General features: G+C 44.3%; 1 protein-coding gene across 1 annotated transcript in view; it reads left to right on the top strand.

Annotated features, from left to right (window-relative positions):
• Nucleotides 1-25,754, top strand: part of baiap2l1b (BAR/IMD domain containing adaptor protein 2 like 1b) — a 78,887-nt gene that overhangs the window by 42,352 nt on the left and 10,781 nt on the right. The window contains exons 7-12 of the mRNA XM_031813945.1: nucleotides 13,252-13,404; nucleotides 13,683-13,838; nucleotides 14,628-14,763; nucleotides 14,913-15,141; nucleotides 17,839-17,901; nucleotides 18,102-18,288. Of these exons, the coding sequence (XP_031669805.1) occupies nucleotides 13,252-13,404; nucleotides 13,683-13,838; nucleotides 14,628-14,763; nucleotides 14,913-15,141; nucleotides 17,839-17,901; nucleotides 18,102-18,288 (924 nt within the window). The remainder of the gene's footprint in view (nucleotides 1-13,251; nucleotides 13,405-13,682; nucleotides 13,839-14,627; nucleotides 14,764-14,912; nucleotides 15,142-17,838; nucleotides 17,902-18,101; nucleotides 18,289-25,754) is intronic.

Here is a 25,754-nt window from a genome sequence, read left to right as displayed (position 1 = left end):
TCAGCTTGGTGATTTGAACCAGAGACTTTTCAGTTACTGGCCCAATGCTGTTAACCACTAGGCTACCTGCCGCCCTCATACACACACCTGTACATACACACTCACACTCTCGCTCTCAATCTCACACACACACCTTTGACATATGAGACAGTGTCGATCATACCCAATGTAACATTATCCAAGTCTCCAGACAATGCCCTCATGCATGAGTATGCTGTGTGTGTTATGTGTTTGGTGTTCTGGATAGTTCCATTAATACACCTCTCTGTACTGTGCCTCCTCCCTCCCCCACCAACACACACGCATGTTGTTATACTGGAAGATCCAGTCGGTGCCTCCTACACACACACACACTCACACACACACTCTGCTTCACACTGAGACAAAGAAAGATACACCTCTTTAGTCCAGTAGTGTGTATTCATGGATACCAAAAGGCTTCCCACAAAAATGTAAAAAAAAAAAATGTAAAAAACATTAAATAATGTATGTTTCGTCTTTCTGTGCTTTCCTCATTTTCGTAGCATCCGAGTAAGCAAAACAGCTCCCCTCTGCCTCTGTATGTGTAGGCCATCTATCTGATGCTGTCTGGTCATAAAGAGTATGACATTGTTGCCGTAGCATTGAATGTAAGGGAAGCCAGCGAGCATTTGGCCTCCCTTGATAAAAAAAGTATAAAATAATAGCCAATCAGCATTGAGCTAAACTGAGTGAGCTCAACTGTGAATAGTCCTGGCGCACAACAAAAAAAGTGTCAAGGGAAGCCCGTTTTGATTTGGCTTTACTCCTATCGCAGAGAAATATGTAAAATCGATTAAAAACATCTTGAATTGTTGCACCTTGTTGTGCAGTTGTCCTTCGGTGGCAAGCTAGCTAAAATTGTCCCTTTCCTAAATTAGCCATGGATGGAGATAAGGATTTGGACTTGTGGTTTTACTTAATTCTTCGTACTGGCCAATGCTTACAACTACAATTCTGATCCGACCATAACATGCATTGTGCCCCTGGACTGAGAGATGGACATTCAATATGTAGCTAGCTAGATGTAGAAGGCTAAGAAGGTTAACTAGCTAACGTTGCCCATGAAAGGAAGTTAGTCTAGCGAGCAAGCATTTTAGCCAGGTAGCCTAGGACATCAAAAACTAAGAGCGTGTACTGTATGACAGAGTCATAGACCGTTTCGTGAACATGAAAGAGAGGAGGATGGCATTGGTGTTTCTCTGCAAGTAGGGTGAGTCAACATGTTTTTCTACTTGCACGAACACACACAAATCAGAACCATAGACATATTGGTTCATATTTAGCTCACGTTGATTGGATTAAATTGTTTTTGGTATCTTTTAGTTGTCACTGTATTAGACTAAGCAGAGGTGATTTGATGGTGTTGAAATGGTGCTGGAATAGTGGAGAAATATCCTGTTTTCTTTTTGTCCAAAAATGTCAGAAACAATAACTTTCTTGACCAATATGTAGGTAATGTAGCTGTTTGTTACATGCAATATGCTTTGTGGACTTCACCAGACAGAGGTTGCTCTCTGGTTTTGTGATGAAAGAAAAGGTGTGGTTGAATTTATTCTGCCACTGTGTCTTCTTATAGTCTCGGCCTGTAGATCAGTGTCAAGGCACATGAACTAACAGGTTATAGAGCAAACAACACAATTATCACAACACATATGTTGTAATATGGCATTTTCTTCTGGCTTGGATTCCGCAGTGATTTTGTCCACGCACCGCTACTGCTTTAGTCACAACTCTGACAGTCTGCTGTCGAATAGGACGAGAAAGCCCCAAATTATGAACAGTCATTAATATACATTCTGAGGTAAAGTTGAAGTACTGTTTAACCCCCTAGAGTTGATTGACGCACCGGTGCTTCAATCTATCCTAAATAACAAAAGAAAAACATAGAAGTCTGTCAGTTTAAGCTAGAGATATTTTGCATTGGATGCATCTCAATCCACCGCCTCCTCCAGTGACGCACTTCCACATCTACGGTGAAAGGTGGCTGAGCTAGAGTGGTGTTTGTCAGACCACAAGTCATCCCACAAACACCATGGTGTTCTCCGTTTTGCTCTATGACCCCCATAAGTAGGAGACTCGTCTGAAGTTGGTACCGTCGATGTGCCAACTTCTGTTTCGTAGCGTCTGAACCGTTTTGGCTACAAACTAATGGGACCCAACTGTGGAAAGGAGAGGTTCTCATGAACATGGTGTTCACTGTTTTGCTGTATGCTGGGGTGGAGCGTCTGGAGCGCCCCAGAGTCTGGTGAGAGAGCCTGGTCCTAGTCTTTCTCAGCAGACTCTGGAGCGCTCCACACGCTAGCCTGGTCCTAGTCTTTCTCAGCAGACTCTGGGGCGCTCCACACGCTAGCCTGGTCCTAGTCTTTCTCAGCAGACTCTGGGGCACTCCACACGCTAGCCTGGTCCTAGTCTTTCTCAGCAGACTCTGGGGCACTCCACACGCTAGCCTGGTCCTAGTCTTTCTCAGCAGACTCTGGGGCGCTCCACATGCTAGCCTGGTCCTAGTCTTTCTCAGCAGACTCTGGGGCGCTCCACACGCTAGCCTGGTCCTAGTCTCTCTCATCAGACTCTGGGGCACTCCACACGCTAGCCTGGTCCTAGTCTTTCTCAGCAGACTCTGGGGCGCTCCACACGCTAGCCTGGTCCTAGTCTCTCTCATCAGACTCTGGGGCGCTCCACACACTAGCCTGGTCCTAGTCTTTCTCAGCAGACTCTGGGGCACTCCACACGCTAGCCTGGTCCTAGTCTTTCTCAGCAGACTCTGGGGCGCTCCACACGCTAGCCTGGTCCTAGTCTTTCTCATCAGACTCTGGGGCGCTCCACACGCTAGCCTGGTCCTAGTCTCTCTCAGCAGACTCTGGGGCGCTCCACACGCTAGCCTGGTCCTAGTCTCTCTCATCAGACTCTGGGGCGCTCCACACGCTAGCCTGGTCCTAGTCTCTCTCATCAGACTCTGGGGCGCTCCACACACTAGCCTGGTCCTAGTCTCTCTCATCAGACTCTGGGGTGCTCCACACGCTAGCCTGGTCCTAGTCTCTCTCATCAGACTCTGGGGCGCTCCACACACTAGCCTGGTCCTAGTCTCTCTCATCAGACTCTGGGGCTCTCCACACGCTAGCCTGGTCCTAGTCTCTCTCATCAGACTCTGGGGTGCTCCACACGCAAGCCTGGTCCTAGTCTCTCTCATCAGACTCTGGGGCTCTCCACACGCTAGCCTGGTCCTAGTCTCTCTCATCAGACTCTGGGGCGCTCCACACGCTAGCCTGGTCCTAGTCTCTCTCATCAGACCCTGGGGCGCTCCACATGCTAGCCTGGTCCTAGTCTCTCTCATCAGACTCTGGGGCGCTCCACACGCTAGCCTGGTCCTAGTCTCTCTCATCAGACTCTGGGGCATTCCACACGCTAGCCTGGTCCTAGTCTCTCTCATCAGACTCTGGGGCGCTCCACACACTAGCCTGGTCCTAGTCTCTCTCATCAGACTCTGGGGCTCTCCACACGCTAGCCTGGTCCTAGTCTCTCTCATCAGACTCTGGGGTGCTCCACACGCAAGCCTGGTCCTAGTCTCTCTCATCAGACTCTGGGGCTCTCCACACGCTAGCCTGGTCCTAGTCTCTCTCATCAGACTCTGGGTCGCTCCACACGCTAGCCTGGTCCTAGTCTCTCTCATCAGACCCTGGGGCGCTCCACATGCTAGCCTGGTCCTAGTCTCTCTCATCAGACTCTGGGGCGCTCCACACGCTAGCCTGGTCCTAGTCTCTCTCATCAGACTCTGGGGCATTCCACACGCTAGCCTGGTCCTAGTCTCTCTCACCAGGCTCTAGGGCGCTTCACCCCAGCTGGGGCACAGCGGCTGTGAGAAGAAACTAGCTTTTTCCCGTATTCACAAAGCACTCAGAGTCGGAGTGCTGATCTAGGATCAGGTCCCCCCTGTCCATATATAATCAGATTCATTATGATTTAAGACCGAAATTAGACCCTAGATTCCTACTATGAGACTCATTGTGAATATGGGCCCTGATCTTAGGTATGTGCTTTAACCTACTGAGGCATGTGCAGTACAGATACATGAAGTTGAAACGGCATGATAACAATATTCAGATGAGTTGTTTTACCTGCTGATCTGGGACCAGGCTACAGTAGGTCTGTGCAACAGTGACTTACAAATCTGTTATCTTAATTTGATCACTCTGTCACGGAGAATTTCCCTGCGCAGCAGGACATACAAATTGTAGTTTAATTGTATTTAAGGTTTAAAAAGGCTTCTAAAGTTTCCACTTTAACATTTCAGACTTGATTTGCCCTTACAAAAATGTGTCAACCCCTACAAAAATGTCCATCACTTATATTTCACATAATAATTCATATTACCTGTTGCTGTAGGATTATTTTCCTGCTGTGAGAAGCAGGGTCAAATTAAGAGATGGCTCATCTGTATAGATAAATATTGGTATTACAGATCTGGGACCAGGCTACAGTAGATCTAACATTGACTCTGAGAGTAGAACCCCAGAATCTGGTCCTGGACCAGCTCTAATATAACCGGACAACTGTCGACAGAGTCAGAGTCAGATCCCTGGTTTGGTCACAAGACTATCAACAGACTGCACCCAGGCTCAGAGACTTGCACGCACACCCACCCATGCTCCCACCCACACGCCCAGACAAGAAAAGGGCTGCATATAGCTCAGGTTAATGTATGTAGCCTTCCTAACAAAACACATCAGGTTTTTAACTTGGTCAACATAAATAATATTCATATTTTATTGACGAAACGCATTTAGATGCATCTGTAAATGATGGGCAAATGAACATTCATCTATATATATATATATATATATATATATATATATCGATGAATGTTCAGTCTATATTGTTGATAGTCTATATATATATATATTAATATATTAGGATCACCACTTTATTTTAAGAATATGAAATGTCAGAATAATAGTAGAATGAATTTATTTAAGCTTTTATTTCTTTCATCACATTCCTAGTGGGTCAGAAGTTTACCTACACTCAATTAGTATTTGGTAGTATTGCCTTTAAATGGTTTAACTTGGGTCAAATGTTTCGGGTAGCCTTCCCCAAGCTTCCCACAATAAGTTGGGTGAATTTTGGCAAATTCCTGTCGTGGAAATTTCCTGTATTACCAAATCATGAGAGAGCAAACCACACACAAGTCAGAGTTATCATAAAGTCCATCTTTAATTATATGAGCTTCACCATAGCCCTGTGACTCTCAGATCAATTCAGCGTCCATAAATGAATTCTCTGAGAGTGCTTACAAAATAGTCCTTAGTATCATGTATAGCCAAGACCCACCCATCAAAACTCACATGACGAATAACAGATCTTAGGAACATTACACAAAGAACCTTTTACCAGAAATAAGAGTATCCCATAATTTATAGCATTATCTATAAATTATTGTTCAGTTTGGTCTCCTAAACGAAGCTCTTATCTCGTTCTTGGTACCACTTAGGACCCAGACATTACCTCATCCAATGGCATATATCAATTGTCAATTTCTAGATACGCCCATAAAAATACAACCCCTCCTGGACAAGCTTACAGAGAGAAGTGACTGGCACACAGACATTGTGGAGCCACCTAACTGGTTCCCCATTAATCACACCATCCCTTCACATGGTTTAGGAATAGTTAGACACATTCACAGATGAGACTAACCTGACCTCTCCCCTCTCTGGGCCCAAGTAACTTTTCTCCCACATAAGCATACTTATGAAAATTAATAAAACATCTAATTTATAAATGTGACCTAAAGGATTCTGATTCTGCCACGACATTCCTCCTAACAGAGCTGGTGTAACTGAGTCAGGTTTGTAGGCCTCCTTACTCACACACGCTTTTTCAGTTCTGCCCACACATTTTCTATGGGATTGAGGTCAAGGCTTTGTGAAGGCCACTCCAATACCTTGACTTTGTTGTCCTTAAGCCATTTTGCCACAACTTTGGAAGTATGCTTGGGGCCATTGTCCATTTGGAAGACCCATTTGCGACCAAGCTTTAACTTCCTGACTGATGTCTTGAGATTTTGCTTCAATATATTCACATCATTTTACGTCCTCATGATGCTGTCTATTTTGTAAAGTGCACCAGTCCATCCTGCAGCAAAGCACCCCCAGGAAATGATGCTGCCACCCCTGTGCTTCATGGTTGGGATGGTGTTCTTCGGCTTGCAAGCCTCCCCCTTTTTTACTTCAAACATAACAATGGTCATTATGGCCAAACTGTTACATTTTTGTTTCATCAGACCAGAGAACATTTCTCAAAAGTACGATCTTTGTCCCCGTGTGCAGTTGCAAACCGTAGTCTGGCATTTTTATGGCGGTTTCAGAGCAGTGGCTTCTTCCTTGCTGAGCGGCCTTTATAGGACTCGTTTTACTGTGGATATAGATACTCTGGTACCCGTTTCCTCCAGCATCTTCACAAGGTCCTTTTGTTTTTGATCTGGGATTGATTTTCACTTTCCGCACCAAAGTACGTTCATCTCTAGGAGACAGAAAGCGTCTCCTTTCTGTGCGGTATGATGGCTGCATGGTCCCATGGTGTTTAAACTTGCTTACAATTGTTTGTACAGATGAACGTGGTACCTTCAGGCGTTTGGAAATTGCTCCCAAGGATGAACCAGACTTGTGGAGGTCTACAATTTTTTTCTGAGGTCTTGGCTGATTTCTTTTGATTTTCCCATGATGTCAAGCAAAGAGGCACTGAGTTTGAAGGTAGGCCTTGACATACATCCACAGGTACACCTCCAATTGACTCAAATTATGTCAATTAGCCTATCAGGAGCTTCTAAAGCCATGACATTATTTTCTGGAATTTTTCAAGCTGTTTAAAGGCACAGTCAACTTAGTGTATGTAAACTTCTGACCCACTGCAATTGTAATAGTGTATTATAAGTGAAAATAATTGTTGGACAAGAAATGTGTGGAGTGGTTGAAAAATGAGTTTTAATGACTCCAACCTAAGCGTATGTAAACTTCCGACTTCAACTGTGTGTGTTATCCAGACTGAGCAATAAAGAGAGAAATAAATAAATGTAATTATTAATCTGAGCAAACCAGAAACATGTCAGTATATATATTCAAACAATACTTTAGAACCATTTAAATATAATACATTGGAAGGTTATGCAGGACTTTGGTAGATGAAGGAATCAATCTATCCTTTCAGACTGTTAGAGTATTTATCTGGTCAATATGTCAGTGTATAATGTCTGTTTGTAACAGTGTGGTATACCTGAAAATGTGATTGTATTATAAGTTGTATTTGAATATTTAAGGTCTTTTGGGAGATTAGTCCAAATAAGAACTAAAATAGATCCTAATAAAATTCAATTACTCTCTCTCATTTCTCTCTCATTCCTCTCTCTCTGTTGGTCTCTCTCTCTCATTCCTCTCTCTCTGTTGGTCTCTCTCTCTCCATGTGGCCAATCTCCCTGTTTTGCTGTCTGTTCAGGCTTCTGAGGGATCAGTGTTCTGAGTCAGACTCCCTAGTGATCTGAGTGTCGTTCTGTCTGTATGCCAGTCATTCTCTGGGGCAGACAGACAGATGGCCTGACGTCTGGGCTGAGACACAGGGGCTTAGCTGTAGATGACTCACCAGTACAGCTAAACACTTCCTGGGAACTGTCTCTTCATTGACCAATAATTACACTGGTAATTTACCTGACCCCCCCCTCCCCCCGCACTCTCTCGGATTCTTGACCCTCCCTCTCCCGCGCTCTCCCTTTCTCCCTCGCTCTCTCTCTTTCTCGCCTTTCTTTCCTACCTGTTTCCACAGAACTAAAGATATGTGTCCATAGCAACAGACATTATTTAGCCTTGACAGATGTATTGTGTCAACCAGGATGGTTGCATTTATTACATTTCACACCCCTGTTTCACTCGAACATATACACACACATATATATACACACACACACACACACACACACACACACACACACACACACACACACACACACACACACACACGCAGGAACACACACACACAGGAATATTTGAATTATCCTGGTCGAGTTTCAGGTCCCTGGGCATGATACCTTATCTGTGGTTTTATCTCAATACATGGAGGGACAATGATTGCAGTATAGCTCCACACGCACGCGTCAGTGATAAGGAGGAGGTGACGTCATGGCTCCCATGATAAGGAGGCGGTGATTGTTATGGCTCCCATCATAAGGAGGAGGTGATTGTTATGGCTCCCGTGATAAGGAAGAGGTGATTGTTATGGCTCCCATGATAAGGAGGAGCTGACGTTATGGCTCCCATGATGAGGAGGAGCTGACGTTATGGCTCCCATGATGAGGAGGAGCTGATGTTATGGCTTCCATGATGAGGAGGAGGTGATGTTATGGCTCCCATGATGAGGAGGAGGTGATTGTTATGGCTCCCATGATGAGGAGGAGCTGACGTTATGGCTCCCATGATGAGGAGGAGCTGACGTTATGGCTCCCATGATGAGGAGGAGCTGACGTTATGGCTCCCATGATGAGGAGGAGCTGACGTTATGGCTCCCATGATGAGGAGGAGCTGACGTTATGGCTCCCATGATGAGGAGGAGCTGACGTTATGGCTCCCATGATGAGGAGGAGCTGACGTTATGGCTCCCATGATGAGGAGGAGGTGATTGTTATGGCTCCCATGATAAGGAGGAGCTGACGTTATGGCTCCCATGATGAGGAGGAGCTGACGTTATGGCTCCCATGATGAGGAGGAGGTGATGTTATGGCTCCCATGATGAGGAGGAGGTGATGTTATGGCTCCCATGATGAGGAGGAGGTGATGTTATGGCTCCCATGATGAGGAGGAGGTGATTGTTATGGCTCCCATGATAAGGAGGAGCTGACGTTATGGCTCCCATGATGAGGAGGAGCTGACGTTATGGCTCCCATGATGAGGAGGAGCTGACGTTATGGCTCCCATGATGAGGAGGAGCTGACGTTATGGCTCCCATGATGAGGAGGAGCTGACGTTATGGCTCCCATGATGAGGAGGAGCTGACGTTATGGCTCCCATGATGAGGAGGAGCTGACGTTATGGCTCCCATGATGAGGAGGAGCTGACGTTATGGCTCCCATGATGAGGAGGAGCTGACGTTATGGCTCCCATGATGAGGAGGAGCTGACGTTATGGCTCCCATGATGAGGAGGAGCTGACGTTATGGCTCCCATGATGAGGAGGAGCTGACGTTATGGCTCCCATGATGAGGAGGAGCTGACGTTATGGCTCCCATGATGAGGAGGAGCTGACGTTATGGCTCCCATGATGAGGAGGAGCTGACGTTATGGGAAAGGCCAGCGTTGTCACAGGTGACCCAAACAATGGTGTGTCTCTTTTCTTGTAGGAAGTCTAGGAGGTGGGGTCTGGGAAATTAGGAAATTGTGAAGCAAAATGGCCTCTTTTTTGAGAGAGATCCTGTATGCATGTCGCTGTGTTACTGTCCTCGTGTGTGACTGAGTGTGCTCTTATGTGCATACACTTGCCTTGTCTGATAGTGCACAAGTTTTGACCAGAATGACACCTTAGTGCCTAAATAGTGCACTACTTTAACCAAATAAAATTGTATTGGTCGCATACACATATTTTGCAGATGTGATCGCAGATGCAGCGAAATGCTTATATTTCTAGCTCCAACAGTGCAGTAATAACTAATAATACACAATAATACACACCAATCCAACAGTGCAGTAATAACTAACGATACACAATAATACACTCCAATCCAACAGTGCAGTAATAACTAACGATACACAATAATACACACCAAGCCAACAGTGCAGTAATCCCTAACGATACACAATAATACACTCCAATCCAACAGTGCAGTAATACCTAATAATACACACCAATCCAACAGTGCAGTAAATCCTAAAGATACACAATAATACACACCAATCCCTAACGATACACAATAATACACTCCAATCCAACAGTGCAGTAATAACTAACGATACACAATAATACACACCAAGCCAACAGTGCAGTAATCCCTAACGATACACAATAATACACACCAAGCCAACAGTGCAGTAATCCCTAACGATACACAATAATACACTCCAATCCAACAGTGCAGTAATCCCTAACGATACACAATAATACACTCCAATCCAACAGTGCAGTAATCCCTAACGATACACAATAATACACACCAATCCAACAGTGCAGTAATCCCTAACGATACACAATAATACACACCAATCCAACAGTGCAGTAATAACTAACGATACACAATAATACACACCAATCAAACAGTGCAGTAATAACTAACAATACACAATAATACACACCAATCCAACAGTGCAGTAATACCTAATAATACACAATAATACACACCAATCCAACAGTGCAGTAATACCTAATAATACACACCAATCCAACAGTGCAGTAATCCCTAACGATACACAATAATACACACCAATCCAACAGTGCAGTAATAACTAACAATACACAATAATACACACCAATCCAACAGTGCAGTAGTAACTAACAATACACAATAATACACACCAATCCAACAGTGCAGTAATACCTAATAATACACACCAATTCAACAGTGCAGTAATACCTAATAATACACACCAATCCAACAGTGCAGTAATACCTAATAATACAAACCAATCCAACAGTGCAGTAATAACTAACAATACACACCAATCCAACAGTGCAGTAATACCTAATAATACACACCAATCCAACAGTGCAGTAATACCTAATAATACACACCAATCCAGAATGACCCCCTATTCCAGTTATAGTAAACTACTTTTGACCTGAACAAAACCCTGAATTCATTATACAGACCTGTAATTGGATGGAGAACACAACAAATTACCATAGGAAGGCTTTTTCCATTTCCTCTGACTCAAGATCTCCAATAGGGACAGGAAGCTGGTGAAAGAGTGTGTGGAGGGTAGATTACATTGAATCGTGTGTTATCACATGGTGTTGTTACAGGTAACATACTGTGCTGTACGGCTGCAAGGTGATTTTGCAGTGTTGTGATGACGAGATGGGGATCTCACTTGTGCAGCCCTAGTCTGTCTCCCACCTTTAACTGTGTGTGTGTTAGGTAAGTAGGTAAACAGCATATTGAAACGGATTGACTTTACACAGGGTTGGCTCTAGGATACTCGTACCCGCAGCCCTTCGGTTGCCAGCTCCCTCCCCACCAGATTCTCCTTCAAATTCAGGATTTTCACAGACGACCCTCTGGCTCCTAGCCCCCTGCTCTAACCTCTCTGCCACTAGGGCTAAACCCAGTGAAACAGGACCCACCAACATGACTACTTTCACTGGCCGCTCTCACTCTTGTTTACCATGACAACTGTGGGAGGGTGGGGGGTGTGTGTGTGTGTGTGTGTGTGTGTGTGTGTGTGTGTGTGTGTGTGTGTGTGTGTGTGTGTGTGTGTGTGTGTGTGTGTATCTCTAGCCACCTGTCACTTGTGCAAGTCTGTTGTTATGCCAGGTGTTTCTGGGTGAATGAGTTCCCAAGACCCATACTGCAAACTGGCTGCTATGTCACATGTAAGCAACTGAGTCAAGCTTTCTTTGATTGAAATCTTCAATGAATCAATGCTCTTTTTTTCTGTGTTCTCCTTACAGATTCATGTACCTAGATTGATTTGAGCTGCAGGGACATTGTATGATCATATGAAATGTAATCAAGATAAATACCAAGGTCAATTTAAGAGATATGGCTCAAGGACCCAATAGCATGCATGTCTTAGTTCTAATGAACTACACACACATCATCTCAATACTCATCCCAACAATAAATCCAATGATAATCTTTCCTCTGTATCTACAACAATGTCATATGTTTTAGTGCACACACTTTAAAGAACGCTATTATACTTCAGTCTACAGCAGATAAACTACTTTGGTACAACACATAGTGGCATCCATTTTACACGTCTGTTGACTAGTCTTTGTTTTTGTCATTGTTGTACCAAGTATTTACAGGTTAGTGCTATCCGGGATCATTGGGACATCCCGACCCTAAACCCTAACCTTAACCCTTACCATTTTACATGTCAACTTCAATGGGGTAGGGACGTAGCAACGATCCCAGATAGCAAGGATCAATATTTACATCGCAACTCACTCTGCTGTATGCTCATTGGTCTCCCATTCAGTTCCATTTCCAATCAAATCAATAGAACTGTATTGATTGTAAATATTGACAGTTGCCAGCTACAGAAACACAGTGAAAACGAGTAGAGAGATCATAAACTTAGCCATAATGACAAAGTTATCAGAGCCATTCACACCCACATAGATCAGAGACTCTGATCCCTGACCTCTGAGTGGCCCATGTCTGTGATGGAAGATAAGACACAAAAAAGAAGGTTGTGTCATTGTCTGCACGCTCTTTGTTCACTCCCACTAAACATTTTTTTATTCAGCGTTCAGCGATACAAACTAAATGTTTCGACTGACCTTGTTCAGATCCTGTGCCAAGTTTTTAAATGTGCCTTCAGATAAGACTCCTAGGCTGCGTTTACACAGGCAGCCCAATTCTGATCTTTTTGACCAATCACATCAGATCATTGCACATCAGATCTTTTTCAGAGCTGATCTGATTGGTCAAAAGACCAGTTAGTGCCAAAAATGCTCCCTATGTAAATGCAGCAAAAGACACACAAAACAAACTCATACAAACTGTGTTTCGACTGACCTTGTCCAGCTCACGTGTCTAGTTTGAATGTACTTTCAGACTCCTAGACACACAGTATATCTTGCTGCTGCTCGTCCTTAACCCTCATCTATTATTCTCTGTCAGCATGTCTACTACTGTCATCTCCCTAGCCCTCATCTATTCTTCTTTGTCAGCCATGTTGGATAATAAAACCCATTCCATTCCCTTGTACAGTATCCCTACAATACCTCTCTGTATCTCTGTCTCTACCTGCCACACAGAGATTAGAATGTCCAGCCAGCCTATATCTCTGCTCCTCTCTTCACAATGCCCTTTCACTTCCTGATACCTACAGTGCTAGGCAGCTCTGATTGGCTGAGCTATGTCTATGTGGCAAGACACAACTGTGTGATTGGTCTTTGCAGTGAGGTGAGAGCATGTGATTGGTCTTTGCAGTGAGGTGAGAGCATGTGATTGGTCAGTGCAGCAAGATATTTGCGTATGATTGGTCGTTGCAGTTGAGATAACAGCATGTCATTGTCCTGTTGTATTGTGCAGTGCCTGGAGACGCTGAGGTCAGGGCAGATGGACATGCAGAAGTTCATCGCCGACGGCTGCAAGGAGGCTCTGCTGGAGGAGAAGAGACGCTTCTGCTTCCTGGTGGACAAACACTGCACCTTCTCCTATCAGATCGCTGCCTTCCACGACAAGGTATTGGAACTATGCTACAGTGCCTCCTAGGTTCTCAGTCAGTAGAAAACCTGAACATGATTTCAATCCATTAAAATGATGGGGGTTTTAAGGGGATGTGGGCTAGAGGCTAGGGGTGGAATTGGAACCAGATCGCATTGACTATTTCCATGAATTTACCATAACCACCATCTGTGTACCACGTTTATTATACAAATGTCTAGTGGGGTACCAAATCACAAATCCAAGGCTCCCATTCTACAGTACTATGACTGCTGCTGTTCCTTTTCTGACACCAGGCCAGAGACATGCTTTTCGGGAAGCTGCCCACCTGGCAGGACAAGTGTGGCGATGCCACCAACGTGCCCGAGAGCGTGATGTCTATGATTGAGGGTCTTCGCACCCCAGTGTCCATCACCCCCCAGGCCTCCCCCATCTCCCAGAGACACAGTAGGGTGAGAAGGCAGTCACTCATTCATTAACCATTTAGAAAACAATTTATTAATTAGAATATCTAATTCTGAATCAATGTGAAAGAGCGAGAGAACACAGCACAGATACCTTGTGATGACACTATGGCTTCACTAATTTAATCATAATAATGAAATGGTAAAAACCTGTAATACCTGTACTACTAATGTACCACTACCGGTGACAGGTTAACTACCAATGTACCACTACCAGTGGCAGGTTAACTACTAATGTACCACTCCAAATGGCAGGTTAACTACTAATGTGCCACTGCCAGTGGCAGGCTAACTACTAATGTACCAGTGGCAGGTTAACTACTAATGTACCACTACAAATGGCAGGTTAACTACTAATGTGCCACTGCCAGTGGCGGGTTAACTACTAATGTACCTGTTGCAGGTTAACTACTAATGTATCAGTGGCAGTTGAACTACTAATGTACCACTACCAGTGGCAGGTTAACTACTAATGTACCACTACCAGAAGAAATTTGTCGTTCTGCCCCTGAAACAGGCAGTTAACCCACTGTTCCTAGGCTGTCATTGTAAATAAGAAGTTGTTCTTAACTGACTTGCCTAGTTAGATAAAGGTACAAAAATAATAATGTACCACTGCCAATGGCAGGTTAATTACTAATGTACCAATGGCAGGTTCACTACTAATGTACCAATGGCAGGTTAATTACTAATGTACCAATGGCAGGTTAACTACTAACAACTGTACATTCTAGCACTCATACTATCCCCTTCCTGTGTTCCACTTCCTATGGTCAGAGCAACTCCATATTCCGGGACACAGTTCCACCCCCTGCCCCGGCACTGAAGGCTCAGACCAGCCCATTGGCCAGTATGTTCACGCAGGACACACCCACAACAAACTCAGTTACCAGAGAGACTGAGAGTGGCACAGGTAGTGTGTGTGTGTGTGCGTGTGTGTGTGTTCGTATGCGTGTGTGTGTGTGTTCGCATGTCCTCCGCTGATCGCTGGTGTGTGTGTTTGTATGTGGGTGCATGCATGGACCTGTGTACATGTCTGTATATTAACCCTTCTCTCTCCAGACTACAGGGACAATGGAGGGGAGGAGAGTGGCGGTCTAGGTCCCAGGTCAGTGTCTGTGGCCACAGGACTCAACAACATTGTGAAGAGACCCAGGGTCCGCACCATCTTCCCCCACACCTCTGGGACCAACTCTACGCTGCTCAGCTTTGACGAGGGAGACATCATCACCCTGCTCATACCTGATGAGAGGGACGGATGGCTCTACGGAGAACTGGAGAAAACCAGGCAGTAAGTTAGAGAGACACATACGGTGATGCATACACACACACACACACACACACACACACACACACACACTAGGGCTGGGCAATATGGCCAAAATGTCATATTATTTTTCACATTTTTGACAGTATTTTCTGTTTTTGATGAATAAAAGTTCTATATTTTCTTTATGAGTAGTGCGTAATGACAACACATATATTCTAAATCATTTCAATGGGTCTTTCTCCATTTGGATTGTTTTATACTGTTCAATTCAACTTCACCCTAAAATCATTTTGTATTATTTTCCATCCATTTCTGCATCCCTGCACTCATTTGAGATCATTTCCACACTGCCACAATATGGGGAAAAATACTAGGCCTTATTTTTAACCAAATGTTGCAATTGCGATTTAGTTCAAAACCCTTGGGCGAACGTTTGGAATCATGGAAATAGAATGTTTATTTTAATTCTATGGTTAGAATATAAATGATAGTGGGCATAATAGTGTTGTTGGACATGACAACAAATGAAAATGCCATGGATGAGTTATTGTGACAGGGTAGGAACCAAAGTGATGTTCGGTGTTTCCTAGGGGACCATATGATCTTTGGCTACATTAAAACTTTATTCATGTAGCCAACATATTCATGCTTCGCCTATTCCTCTTTGATTTAGAAGATACTGTTGCACAAACAACATGCTGATTTAAGCCTCCACCAGTCCTGGTATCAGGCTGTATTAGCTAGCTACATTTGCACTGACTCAGTACTTTCATTAGCTAGTTAGCTCGCCAGCTAACTAGAAAATACAAACTAGCAGTTAGAGATGTAAGAAACACAAACTAATATTGTAATTATAGAACGCTTGTGGATTTATATTAAGATCAAAGTGGAAACAACATCGTTGTCATCAACATTGTTGCATGTGCTGCATTGACCATGCAGACTGAACGAAAGTGTCTCGTGGTCAAGCAACAACAAATGCGCTCCTTGAGTGAAGGGGTGGGACTAAGGTCAAATCAAATCAAATCAAATTGTATTTGTCACATACACATGGTTAGCAGATGTTAATGCGAGTGTAGCGAAATGCTTGTGCTTCTAGTTCCGACAATGCAGTAATGACGAACAAGGAATCTAACTAACAATTCCAAAAAAACTATGTCGCTAAGCAGCATAGAGAGAGAGAGAGAGAGAGAGAGAAGAGAGGGATGACTCAAGTAGCAGAGTAAACTATAAAAATGGACTTTACATACGGCATATCACATTTTACAAACCAAACATTCAAATACTGTTATAGAAGGTAAAGTAAAAACCCAAACCGTTTCGTGCATCAATACCTGCATATAGTAAAATATGGTATACCGCCCAGCCCTAACGCACACACATGCATTTATACACACACCGCCAGCTGCTGTGTGCATGTGGTAGTTCCGGTCCTGATTAGATGTTGATTTGATTGAGCTCCCCTTAACTGGACCACTCCAGGTGGGGCTGGCTGGGCGCCGTGCTCTGGGATCGTTAAGAGCTGCTTGGGAGCCGGCACACACTGGGGAATACAATCAGCACATGGCTGGAGGCAGAAAGACACAGAGGAGACAGGAGGGGAGGAGTGGGGGGATAGGGGGAAAGAAGTAGAGAAAGGAGAGAATTACAGCCAAATGAATATCTGATGTTTTTGCTGGATCAAGGCTCAAAATGAACTTTATAAAGGTGTTGTATTCCTGACGTGATGCTGTACATGTTCTTTACAGATTCTACAGATGATGGACTCTTATATTGTCAAAAGCAGTGCACTAAATAGGGTGGCTTTTGGGAATAGGGTGGCTTTTGGGATGTTACCTAGATATGTGCCATTGATACAGTGTAGGGTTCTTGTGGAGGTCCCTGCAGTGTGATGTCATTGAGTTGATGAGACACCTATCTGTCACACCTCAGCCAGAGTGATGGATCTGGGTCAGTCACCTAGCAACACACACTGATAACATCCACATGTATCCCTCCACCACCATAGTGTGATGAAGAGTGTCATGGACAGAAATGAAATACATTTAATTAATATCCTGTGAAAACATGAATAATGAATCATATATTCATTATGTTCACAAGGCTATATGACACAAATCTGTAATCTATGATTATTTGATACCCTTTGAGACAGTAGACTGAGAGAATGAGAGACAGGTGACTGTGAAATGTTGGCCTGGTTCCAGATCAGGTTAGTGAAATGTGATCACTACCTAAACCCTACAGGATGGTTCACTGTGGTGCTTTTAACAGGGAAGCTGGAAGTTGATACAGTACCCCAGCCTTTATGTACTCTAGTTAAACACTGGCCACACCCAGCTGCCCATTCTGAAGCCCAGTGAACAAATGAACAAATATAAACATTTCTCACAGGGATTTGTATGGAGTCAATGATTTGTCCATTCAGAGGCCTATGATGATTATCTACCTTATTTTACCATAATGGCCTCACTTCTATCTCACCACCTGTTAGACAGCTATAGAGAGGTTGAAGATACAGAATCCTGAAAAGGGGATTCTATTAAGCTACTGCATGATGGAGTGGTGTGTAGAGAAGCAGGTTCCAGGGGATTGTGTACTTCAGTGTGGACGGGTTATTCAGGGGCCTGTAGGAAAAAGCTGTGGAGATGGGAGTAGTATACAAGTGTAATCACCTGCCTCTCTTTCTTTCTCTCTCTCTGTTTGTCTGTGTTCCAGGAGGGGATGGTTTCCATCATCCTATTGCCGGGCATATTCAGAGCCAATAGTGAATAACAACAGGTAAGGGGACCACTCAGGCAGGCAGGCGCACACACACACACACACACACACACACACAAAGGTTTCATCCAGACTTGTTGTCTCATAGTGTTTCCTCTACTCTCCTAGTCTGATGACCTTTGCTGATCAGAATTCCCTCCTCTCTCTCCTTCATTCTTTCTCTCTTTTCTCTCTCTATCTCTCCCCCTTTCTCTCCACAGTGTGGGGGCTCCTCCCATGCGCAGTAAGAGCGTGGTGAACCTGCTCCACCAGGACACAGAGACAGATGATTCCTCCATGGTCCTCCCCCCTCCTGACTATAGCGACTTCCCCAAGAGGAGTGTCCTCCCGGGCAGCAAGCAGCACTCGCCCTCCCTCTCCGCCTCCTCCGGCTCCTCTGTACACACGGTCAGTCAGAGCTATACAGTTACTAGCTACCTGCCCAGAGCTGATACTTACTACTATACAGTTACTAGCTACCTGCCCAGAGCTGATACTTACTACTATACAGTTACTAGCTACCTGCCCAGAGCTGATACTTACTACTATACAGTTACTAGCTATCTGCCCAGAACTGATACTTAGTACTATACAGTTACTAGCTACCTGCCCAGAGCTGATACTTACTACTATACAGTTACTAGCTACCTGACCAGAGCTGATACATAGTACTATACAGTTACTAGCTACCTGCCAAGAGCTGATACTTAGTACTATACAGTTACTAGCTACCTGCCCAGAGCTGATACTTAGTACTATACAGTTACTAGCTACCTGCCCAGAGCTGATACTTAGTACTATAAAGTTACTAGCTACCTGACCAGAGCTGATACATAGTACTATACAGTTACTAGCTACCTGACCAGAGCTGATACTTAGTACTATACCGTTACTTGCTACCTGACCAGAGCTGATACTTTGTACTATACAGTTACTAGCTACCTGCCCAGAACTGAGACTTAGTACTATACAGTTACTAGCTACCTGCCCAGAGCTGATACTTACTACTATACAGTTACTAGCTACCTGCCCAGAGCTGATACTTACTACTATACAGTTACTAGCTATCTGCCCAGAACTGATACTTAGTACTATACAGTTACTAGCTACCTGCCCAGAGCTGATACTTACTACTATACAGTTACTAGCTACCTGACCAGAGCTGATACATAGTACTATACAGTTACTAGCTACCTGCCCAGAGCTGATACTTACTACTATACAGTTACTAGCTACCTGACCAGAGCTGATACATAGTACTATACAGTTACTAGCTACCTGACCAGAGCTGATACTTACTACTATACAGTTACTAGCTACCTGCCCAGAGCTGATACTTACTACTATACAGTTACTAGCTACCTGACCAGAGCTGATACTTAGTACTATACAGTTACTAGCTACCTGCCAAGAGCTGATACTTAGTACTATACAGTTACTTGCTACCTGACCAGAGCTGATACATAGTACTGTACAGTTACTAGCTACCTGACCAGAGCTGATACTTAGTACTATACAGTTACTAGCTACCTGCCCAGAGCTGATACTTAGTACAACACAGTTACTAGCTACCTGACCAGAGCTGATACTTAGTACTATACAGTTACTAGCTACCTGCCCAGAGCTGATACTTAGTACTATAAAGTTACTAGCTACCTGACCAGAGCTGATACATAGTACTATACAGTTACTAGCTACCTGCCCAGAGCTGATACTTAGTACTATACAGTTACTAGCTACCTGACCAGAGCTGATACTTAGTACTATACCGTTACTTGCTACCTGACCAGAGCTGATACTTTGTACTATACAGTTACTAGCTACCTGCCCAGAGCTGATACTTAGTACAACACAGTTACTAGCTACCTGACCAGAGCTGATACTTAGTACTATACAGTTACTAGCTACCTGCCCAGAGCTGATACTTAGTACTATAAAGTTACTAGCTACCTGCCCAGAGCTGATACTTAGTACAACACAGTTACTAGCTACCTGACCAGAGCTGATACTTAGTACTATACAGTTACTAGCTACCTGCCCAGAGCTGATACTTAGTACTATAAAGTTACTAGCTACCTGACCAGAGCTGATACATAGTACTATACAGTTACTAGCTACCTGCCCAGAGCTGATACTTAGTACTATACAGTTACTAGCTACCTGACCAGAGCTGATACTTAGTACTATACCGTTACTTGCTACCTGACCAGAGCTGATACTTTGTACTATACAGTTACTAGCTACCTGCCCAGAACTGATACTTAGTACTATACAGTTACTTGCTACCTGCCCAGAACTGATAGCTAGTGACTGTGTAGTACTAAGTACCTGACCTTATCTGTGGTTCTGGATCATTTCAGTCCTTCTCCATTGTCAGTTGTGTAAACAGGAGAGTTGGCTGATGTTTACATGTGCTTCCTGTCTGCACATAAGATGTTTATTTTAATAACACCTATATAACACCGTAACAATACTTAATAAACACTTAATAACAGCACTTACTGATTACAAGCCACATCAAACCATTAGCACATCCTAATTCCCTAAAAGTTGTCTATACAGTATTTGATGCCTCCTCATATTTGTGAAACCTGTATTGGATAGGATAAGATAAGAGGATATGGTAGGATAAGATAAGGTGTTACTGTATGGTACAGTATAACAGATCATAGCATTGTATAAGACCGTGGATAAGAGGATTTCCCCTTGAGCCAGTATAGTAATACAGTATAGTAATACAGTATAGTAATACAGTATAGTATTTTAATACAGTATAGTAATATAGTATAGTAATACATTATATTAATACATTCCCGGACTGTTGGACACCCTTGCGTCTGGGAGCCTCTGTCCCACTAAGGGGCTGCTGGGCGTAGGACAGAGTAGGACAGGGCTGGGCCTAGCCTGGAGGTTGTTTAAGCTAAAATACAGTAGTTTTGAATGACAGAGAAGTGTTGGCAATACCTGCAGGTGTAAAGTAGTTACAATGCATTGTGGGTCACGCCATGCGTGTCTAATGCTCAACCTACACTCTAGCAATGCTCTCAACCAACTCTTGCTTTTGCATGTATTCAAAGCCATCAGTCAAAGTTGTAGGTTTTCAAAGTGCAAAAGGCCAATCCAAGGTTGTTTGTGCTTCCCGATCCTGGCTGAATGGAAATTTATGGTAAGAAGCCTAGCCACTAAACACCTGCTGGCATTGGTTTGGCTGAAGGCATACAAACAGAGAGACTCTGTCTCCTGTTTAAACTTGTGCAAGCTATAACATGTACATGTGTGTATTTATGAGGATGAGAAGATAACTCTGGTCAAACAACTCCTGTTTTCCCTGTGCAAAATGCTACATAGAACCAAGCAAGCAGTGAAAGTCCAAGTTAATGTAAAGATATGCAGGATCCCTCCATCCCATTTCACTAAAGCAGAAACAGCTATTGAAGCCAGACTCCTTAAACCCCCTAAAAGACATGGAGAAGCCCTCCATTGTGTTCAGTTGGTCCTGGGGCCGCCAGTTCCTCTTCGATGTGACATGTGATTTAACCCTCGCTACCCTGGCTCTCCTTTTAGTGTAATGTCAGCACCCAGAATCACATCTCCCACTACTCCATGATGTCCGTCACAAGAGACTACTTTTAGTGTAATGTCAGCATCCAGAATCACATCTCCCACTACTCCATGACGTCCGTCACAAGAGACTACTTTTAGTGTAATGTCAGCACCCAGAATCACATCTCCCACTACTCCATGATGTCCGTCACAAGAGACTACTTTTAGTGTAATGTCAGCACCCAGAATCACATCTCCCACTACTCCATGACGTCCTTCACAAGAGACTACTTTTAGTGTAATGTCAGCACCCAGAATCACATCTCCCACTACTCCATGACGTCCTTCACAAGAGACTACTTTTAGTGTAATGTCAGCACCCAGAATCACATCTCCCACTGCTCCATGATGTCCGTCACAAGAGACTACTTTGAGTGTAATGTCAGCACCCAGAATCACATCTCCCACTACTCCATGATGTCCGTCAGCACCCAGAATCACATCTCCCACTACTCCATGACGTCCGTCACAAGAGACTACTTTTAGTGTAATGTCAGCACCCAGAATCACATCTCCCACTACTCCATGACGTCCGTCACAAGAGACTACTTTTAGTGTAATGTCAGCACCCAGAATCACATCTCCCACTACTCCATGACGTCCTCTGGCTGTTCCAGCTGAGCTCTTCTCACAGCCTGTAAAAGGAGATCGTCAGAAGGATTATCAAGGGTTAGTGGTACCAGAGCAATGGCAGAGAAGACTGCCCCATTTGATCCCCAATCATGTGACTTCATAACTTCTGATTGGAAGAAATGCTTATTGCTCGGATTGTATGGAAACCAGTAGCAATTGTGTGCGATATCAATCTGGACCCCACTGAAGTACATGAAATCAATTCCCAACACGACAGGAAAAGCAAGGTTCTTGGTTTGTAGGATAACAGAAGGAATCATATAGGAGCGGTTACACAGGCGGAACTCTACCTCACTCCATCCAAGTGGTCGTTTAGCCTCACCATCAGCCAGATAGAGTGGACCTTCTGTCCACGGCTTCAAGTTGTATTGTGGACCTTTAACCTCCTTCCACAGTTTCTCATTGAGCAGTGTGTAGGATGACCCGGTATCCAGGATGGCTCTTCCTGTCCATGGGCCTATGGACAGGGGTAACACCAGTTGGTGCGGTATTAACTGAAAGGAAGGGGATGTCGATGGGGGGGGCGTAGGCAGTGACTCTTGGGGTTTCAGCTCTGGTTAAAGCACCCAGAGTAGGATGGTGATTCCTGTGAAGAGAGTTAGGTGTGTTGGCCTGTTGTGATTGGTGGTTTCTGGAAGGGTTTACTTGATACGGTCTTGGACATGTAGCTGAAGAATGTCCCTTTTGGCTACATCTCCAACAGAACATGAGAGGGGTCTTGGCTGGAGACTCTAGCTGTTGTTGATAGTCTGTCTTGGGTAACTGTTTGGGTGTCTGTTTCTTTCTCTGGTCATATTGCTGTTGGCATTCTCTATCCTTCTCAAACTGCTGTCCCAAGCGAACCAGTCCATCGACAGTGGTGACTCGTTCTCGGAGTTGACTGGCTAGTAGTGGGTTGATGTTCTTCCAGATCAATTTAATGACCTCTTCCTCCTCAATGCCAGGTTTCCACCTTCTACACAGGGAGTGGTAACCGTATGCAAAGTCACGGATACTCTCTTTCTCGCTTTGCACTCGATTCCTGACTCTGTCTGCCAGCTCATCTGTGTAGTCCTCAGACAGAAATGCAGAGGAAAACTTGGCCTCAAAGTCAGCCCAGGAGGTAGTGGTGAGACGTGCCACATCCCACCAGTCTCGAGCTGTCCCATGCAACACATTCCTCAATGTGGCAAGGAGTTCTTCGTCAGCCAGGGGATTGAGGGCAAGAAAGTCACAACATCTTTCTAGATACATTAGCGGTTCAAGACTGTCATCTTTTTTCCCAAAGGTGGGAAATTGCAATTTAATGGGCATCGCCCCCACATGACGTCTACTCAAATCACCATGAACAAACGAGCTAGGAGGGATTGAGGAAGTAGAGGGGAGGAGGAGGGGGGGGGGGGGGGGGGCGTTATCGGACAATGAAAATGAACACCAGGATGCATGGTGGATTGCATCCTGCAAGGGGTGGCTGCAGCATGGCCTGGTCTTGGCTGTTCAGAGGTGCCAGCTTGGCCCTCAGTGGTCTGAACTGAAGTGGACACCAGAGAAACTCTGTGTAAGGAGTTGTGCCTAATGGAGGCCATGTCCACAGACACGTCATCCAACATTTTAACACAATTAGAGAGTTCTGTCTGCAAGTGGTCTACAGTGTTAACCAGGGGAGAAAAAACAGAATTAACGTCCTTGAGGACCTCGGTGTGATGTTGCAGGCGCCATTGGAGAGTGGCAGTGAGTTGGTTTCGTTGGTAGTCAAACTGCCTGTCCATGGCACCAGTCATTTCCCGTCTTCTACTCTCACTGAGCTCTGTCAGCATGTGGGTTAGAGTGCTCAGTGAGTTTCTGAATTCCATGGCACTCTGTTGTTGCTCTTCCCTCAGACATTTGAAATTATGGTGGATAAGAGTTTGGAGATGTTGTTGAGTTCGACGAATATCAAGGATGTCACCTTGAAGTTGTAAGACTACAACCTCTGGAGATAAACCAGACAATGGAGGAAGGTTGGGTGTCAGAGGGAGGGCTAGCTAAGTACTTCCACACAGATCCATGTCAATAAGTGAGTAACTGGTTAGACCTCCTGTGGCCTGTGGTCCAGACCGAGCATTCAGATTCCCAGGGCTCTGGCCCAAATCAACTCCATTATCTCCATTCACATTATGATGTATTGTCAGCTTGATGGTCAGAATGGCCCTGTGTATTCCCATTGACAGGTATGACATGGATGAGCACATTATCTTGGGGTGAATCCATTGTTTTAATTCCACACAAAAGATTTGCTTTGGTTAGTTCTCAATGTTGAGCTGTCCCATCTGGGGTGCCATTTTTTATGTAACGGTTTTGACTTGAGGTTATTATTTATAGGGGTGCCAGGTAGGTTGTGCCTACCAGAGAAAACATTGGTTTCTCCTTTTGGTTTGGGAGGGAATGAGTCCCATCTGGTCCGTCAAGTCTACACCAATACAAAGGACTTATGTAAAAGTCAGGATGGAAATAAACTTTTCATAAACCCTTAAAACATTGGAAAGAACTTCAAAAACAACTATATTCTTTTGCGTGGGTTGTATTAGCAACACCAATGATTACACACACACACATATAATAATATCACAATGAGTTCTGGTTCCTCCAGAAATGTCCTGTACCTCGGGCCTAAAAAGAGTCCAGCCCGGTAAAGGAGTTCAGGGAACTCCCGTGACCTTAGTCACGCAATGTTTGTCCGTTCATTCAAGTGTAGCGTAAACCCAGTATTAATCATACAATCAATATAACAATTATTTTACCACAGAACTTTAAAGCGTATCAACTCTTACTAAGTCCTCAACTACAACTAACTACATAAATCATCACAGTATACCTCACATCAAAACAAATGAAATACCGTATACAAAAAGGTTGTGGTCAGTCAGACAATCCAATCCGCCAACAGATCTCCAGCGGAGAAAGGCCACGAAGAACAGAGAGGTGTAGTCCACGGACGCAAAGAGTGGATCCGATCCTGGGTAAACTCTCTTAGGCTACAAAACACACGTTTAACAGCAACATAACAAATGGAATAGAGAAGCTTCGGAACTGAGGGACGAACACATCCTCATTCACGTCTCAATCACAACCCCACTTTTGCGCAGCTGATGCTGGCTATTTAATTGGGAATTAAAGGGAAAGCGTCCTATTGGAAGGAGAAGCACTGAGACGGTTCAGAAAAATTCAGGGCCGTCACAATGTCAGCACCCAGAATCACATCTTCCACTACTCCATGACGTCCTTCACAAGAGACTACTTTTAGTGTAATGTCAGCACCCAGAATCAAATCTCCTACTACTCCATGACGTCCGTCAGCACCCAGAATCACATCTCCCACTACTCCATGACGTCCTTCACAAGAGACTACTTTTAGTGTAATGTCAGCACCCAGAATCACATCTCCCACTACTCCATGACGTCCTTCACAAGAGACTACTTTTAGTGTAATGTCAGCACCCAGAATCACATCTCCTACTACTCCATGACGTCCGTCAGCACCCAGAATCACATCTCCCACTACTCCATGACGTCCTTCACAAGAGACTACTTTTAGTGTAATGTCAGCACCCAGAATCACATCTCCCACTACTCCATGACGTCCTTCACAAGAGACTACTTTTAGTGTAATGTCAGCACCC

Source organism: Oncorhynchus kisutch, unplaced genomic scaffold, assembly GCF_002021735.2.
Source record: "Oncorhynchus kisutch isolate 150728-3 unplaced genomic scaffold, Okis_V2 Okis06b-Okis10b_hom, whole genome shotgun sequence".
In the NCBI taxonomy this organism is placed as follows: Eukaryota; Metazoa; Chordata; class Actinopteri; order Salmoniformes; family Salmonidae; genus Oncorhynchus; species Oncorhynchus kisutch.
The sequence above is the reverse complement of the archived record's forward strand: the minus strand, read 5'-3'. Positions and strand labels throughout refer to the sequence as shown.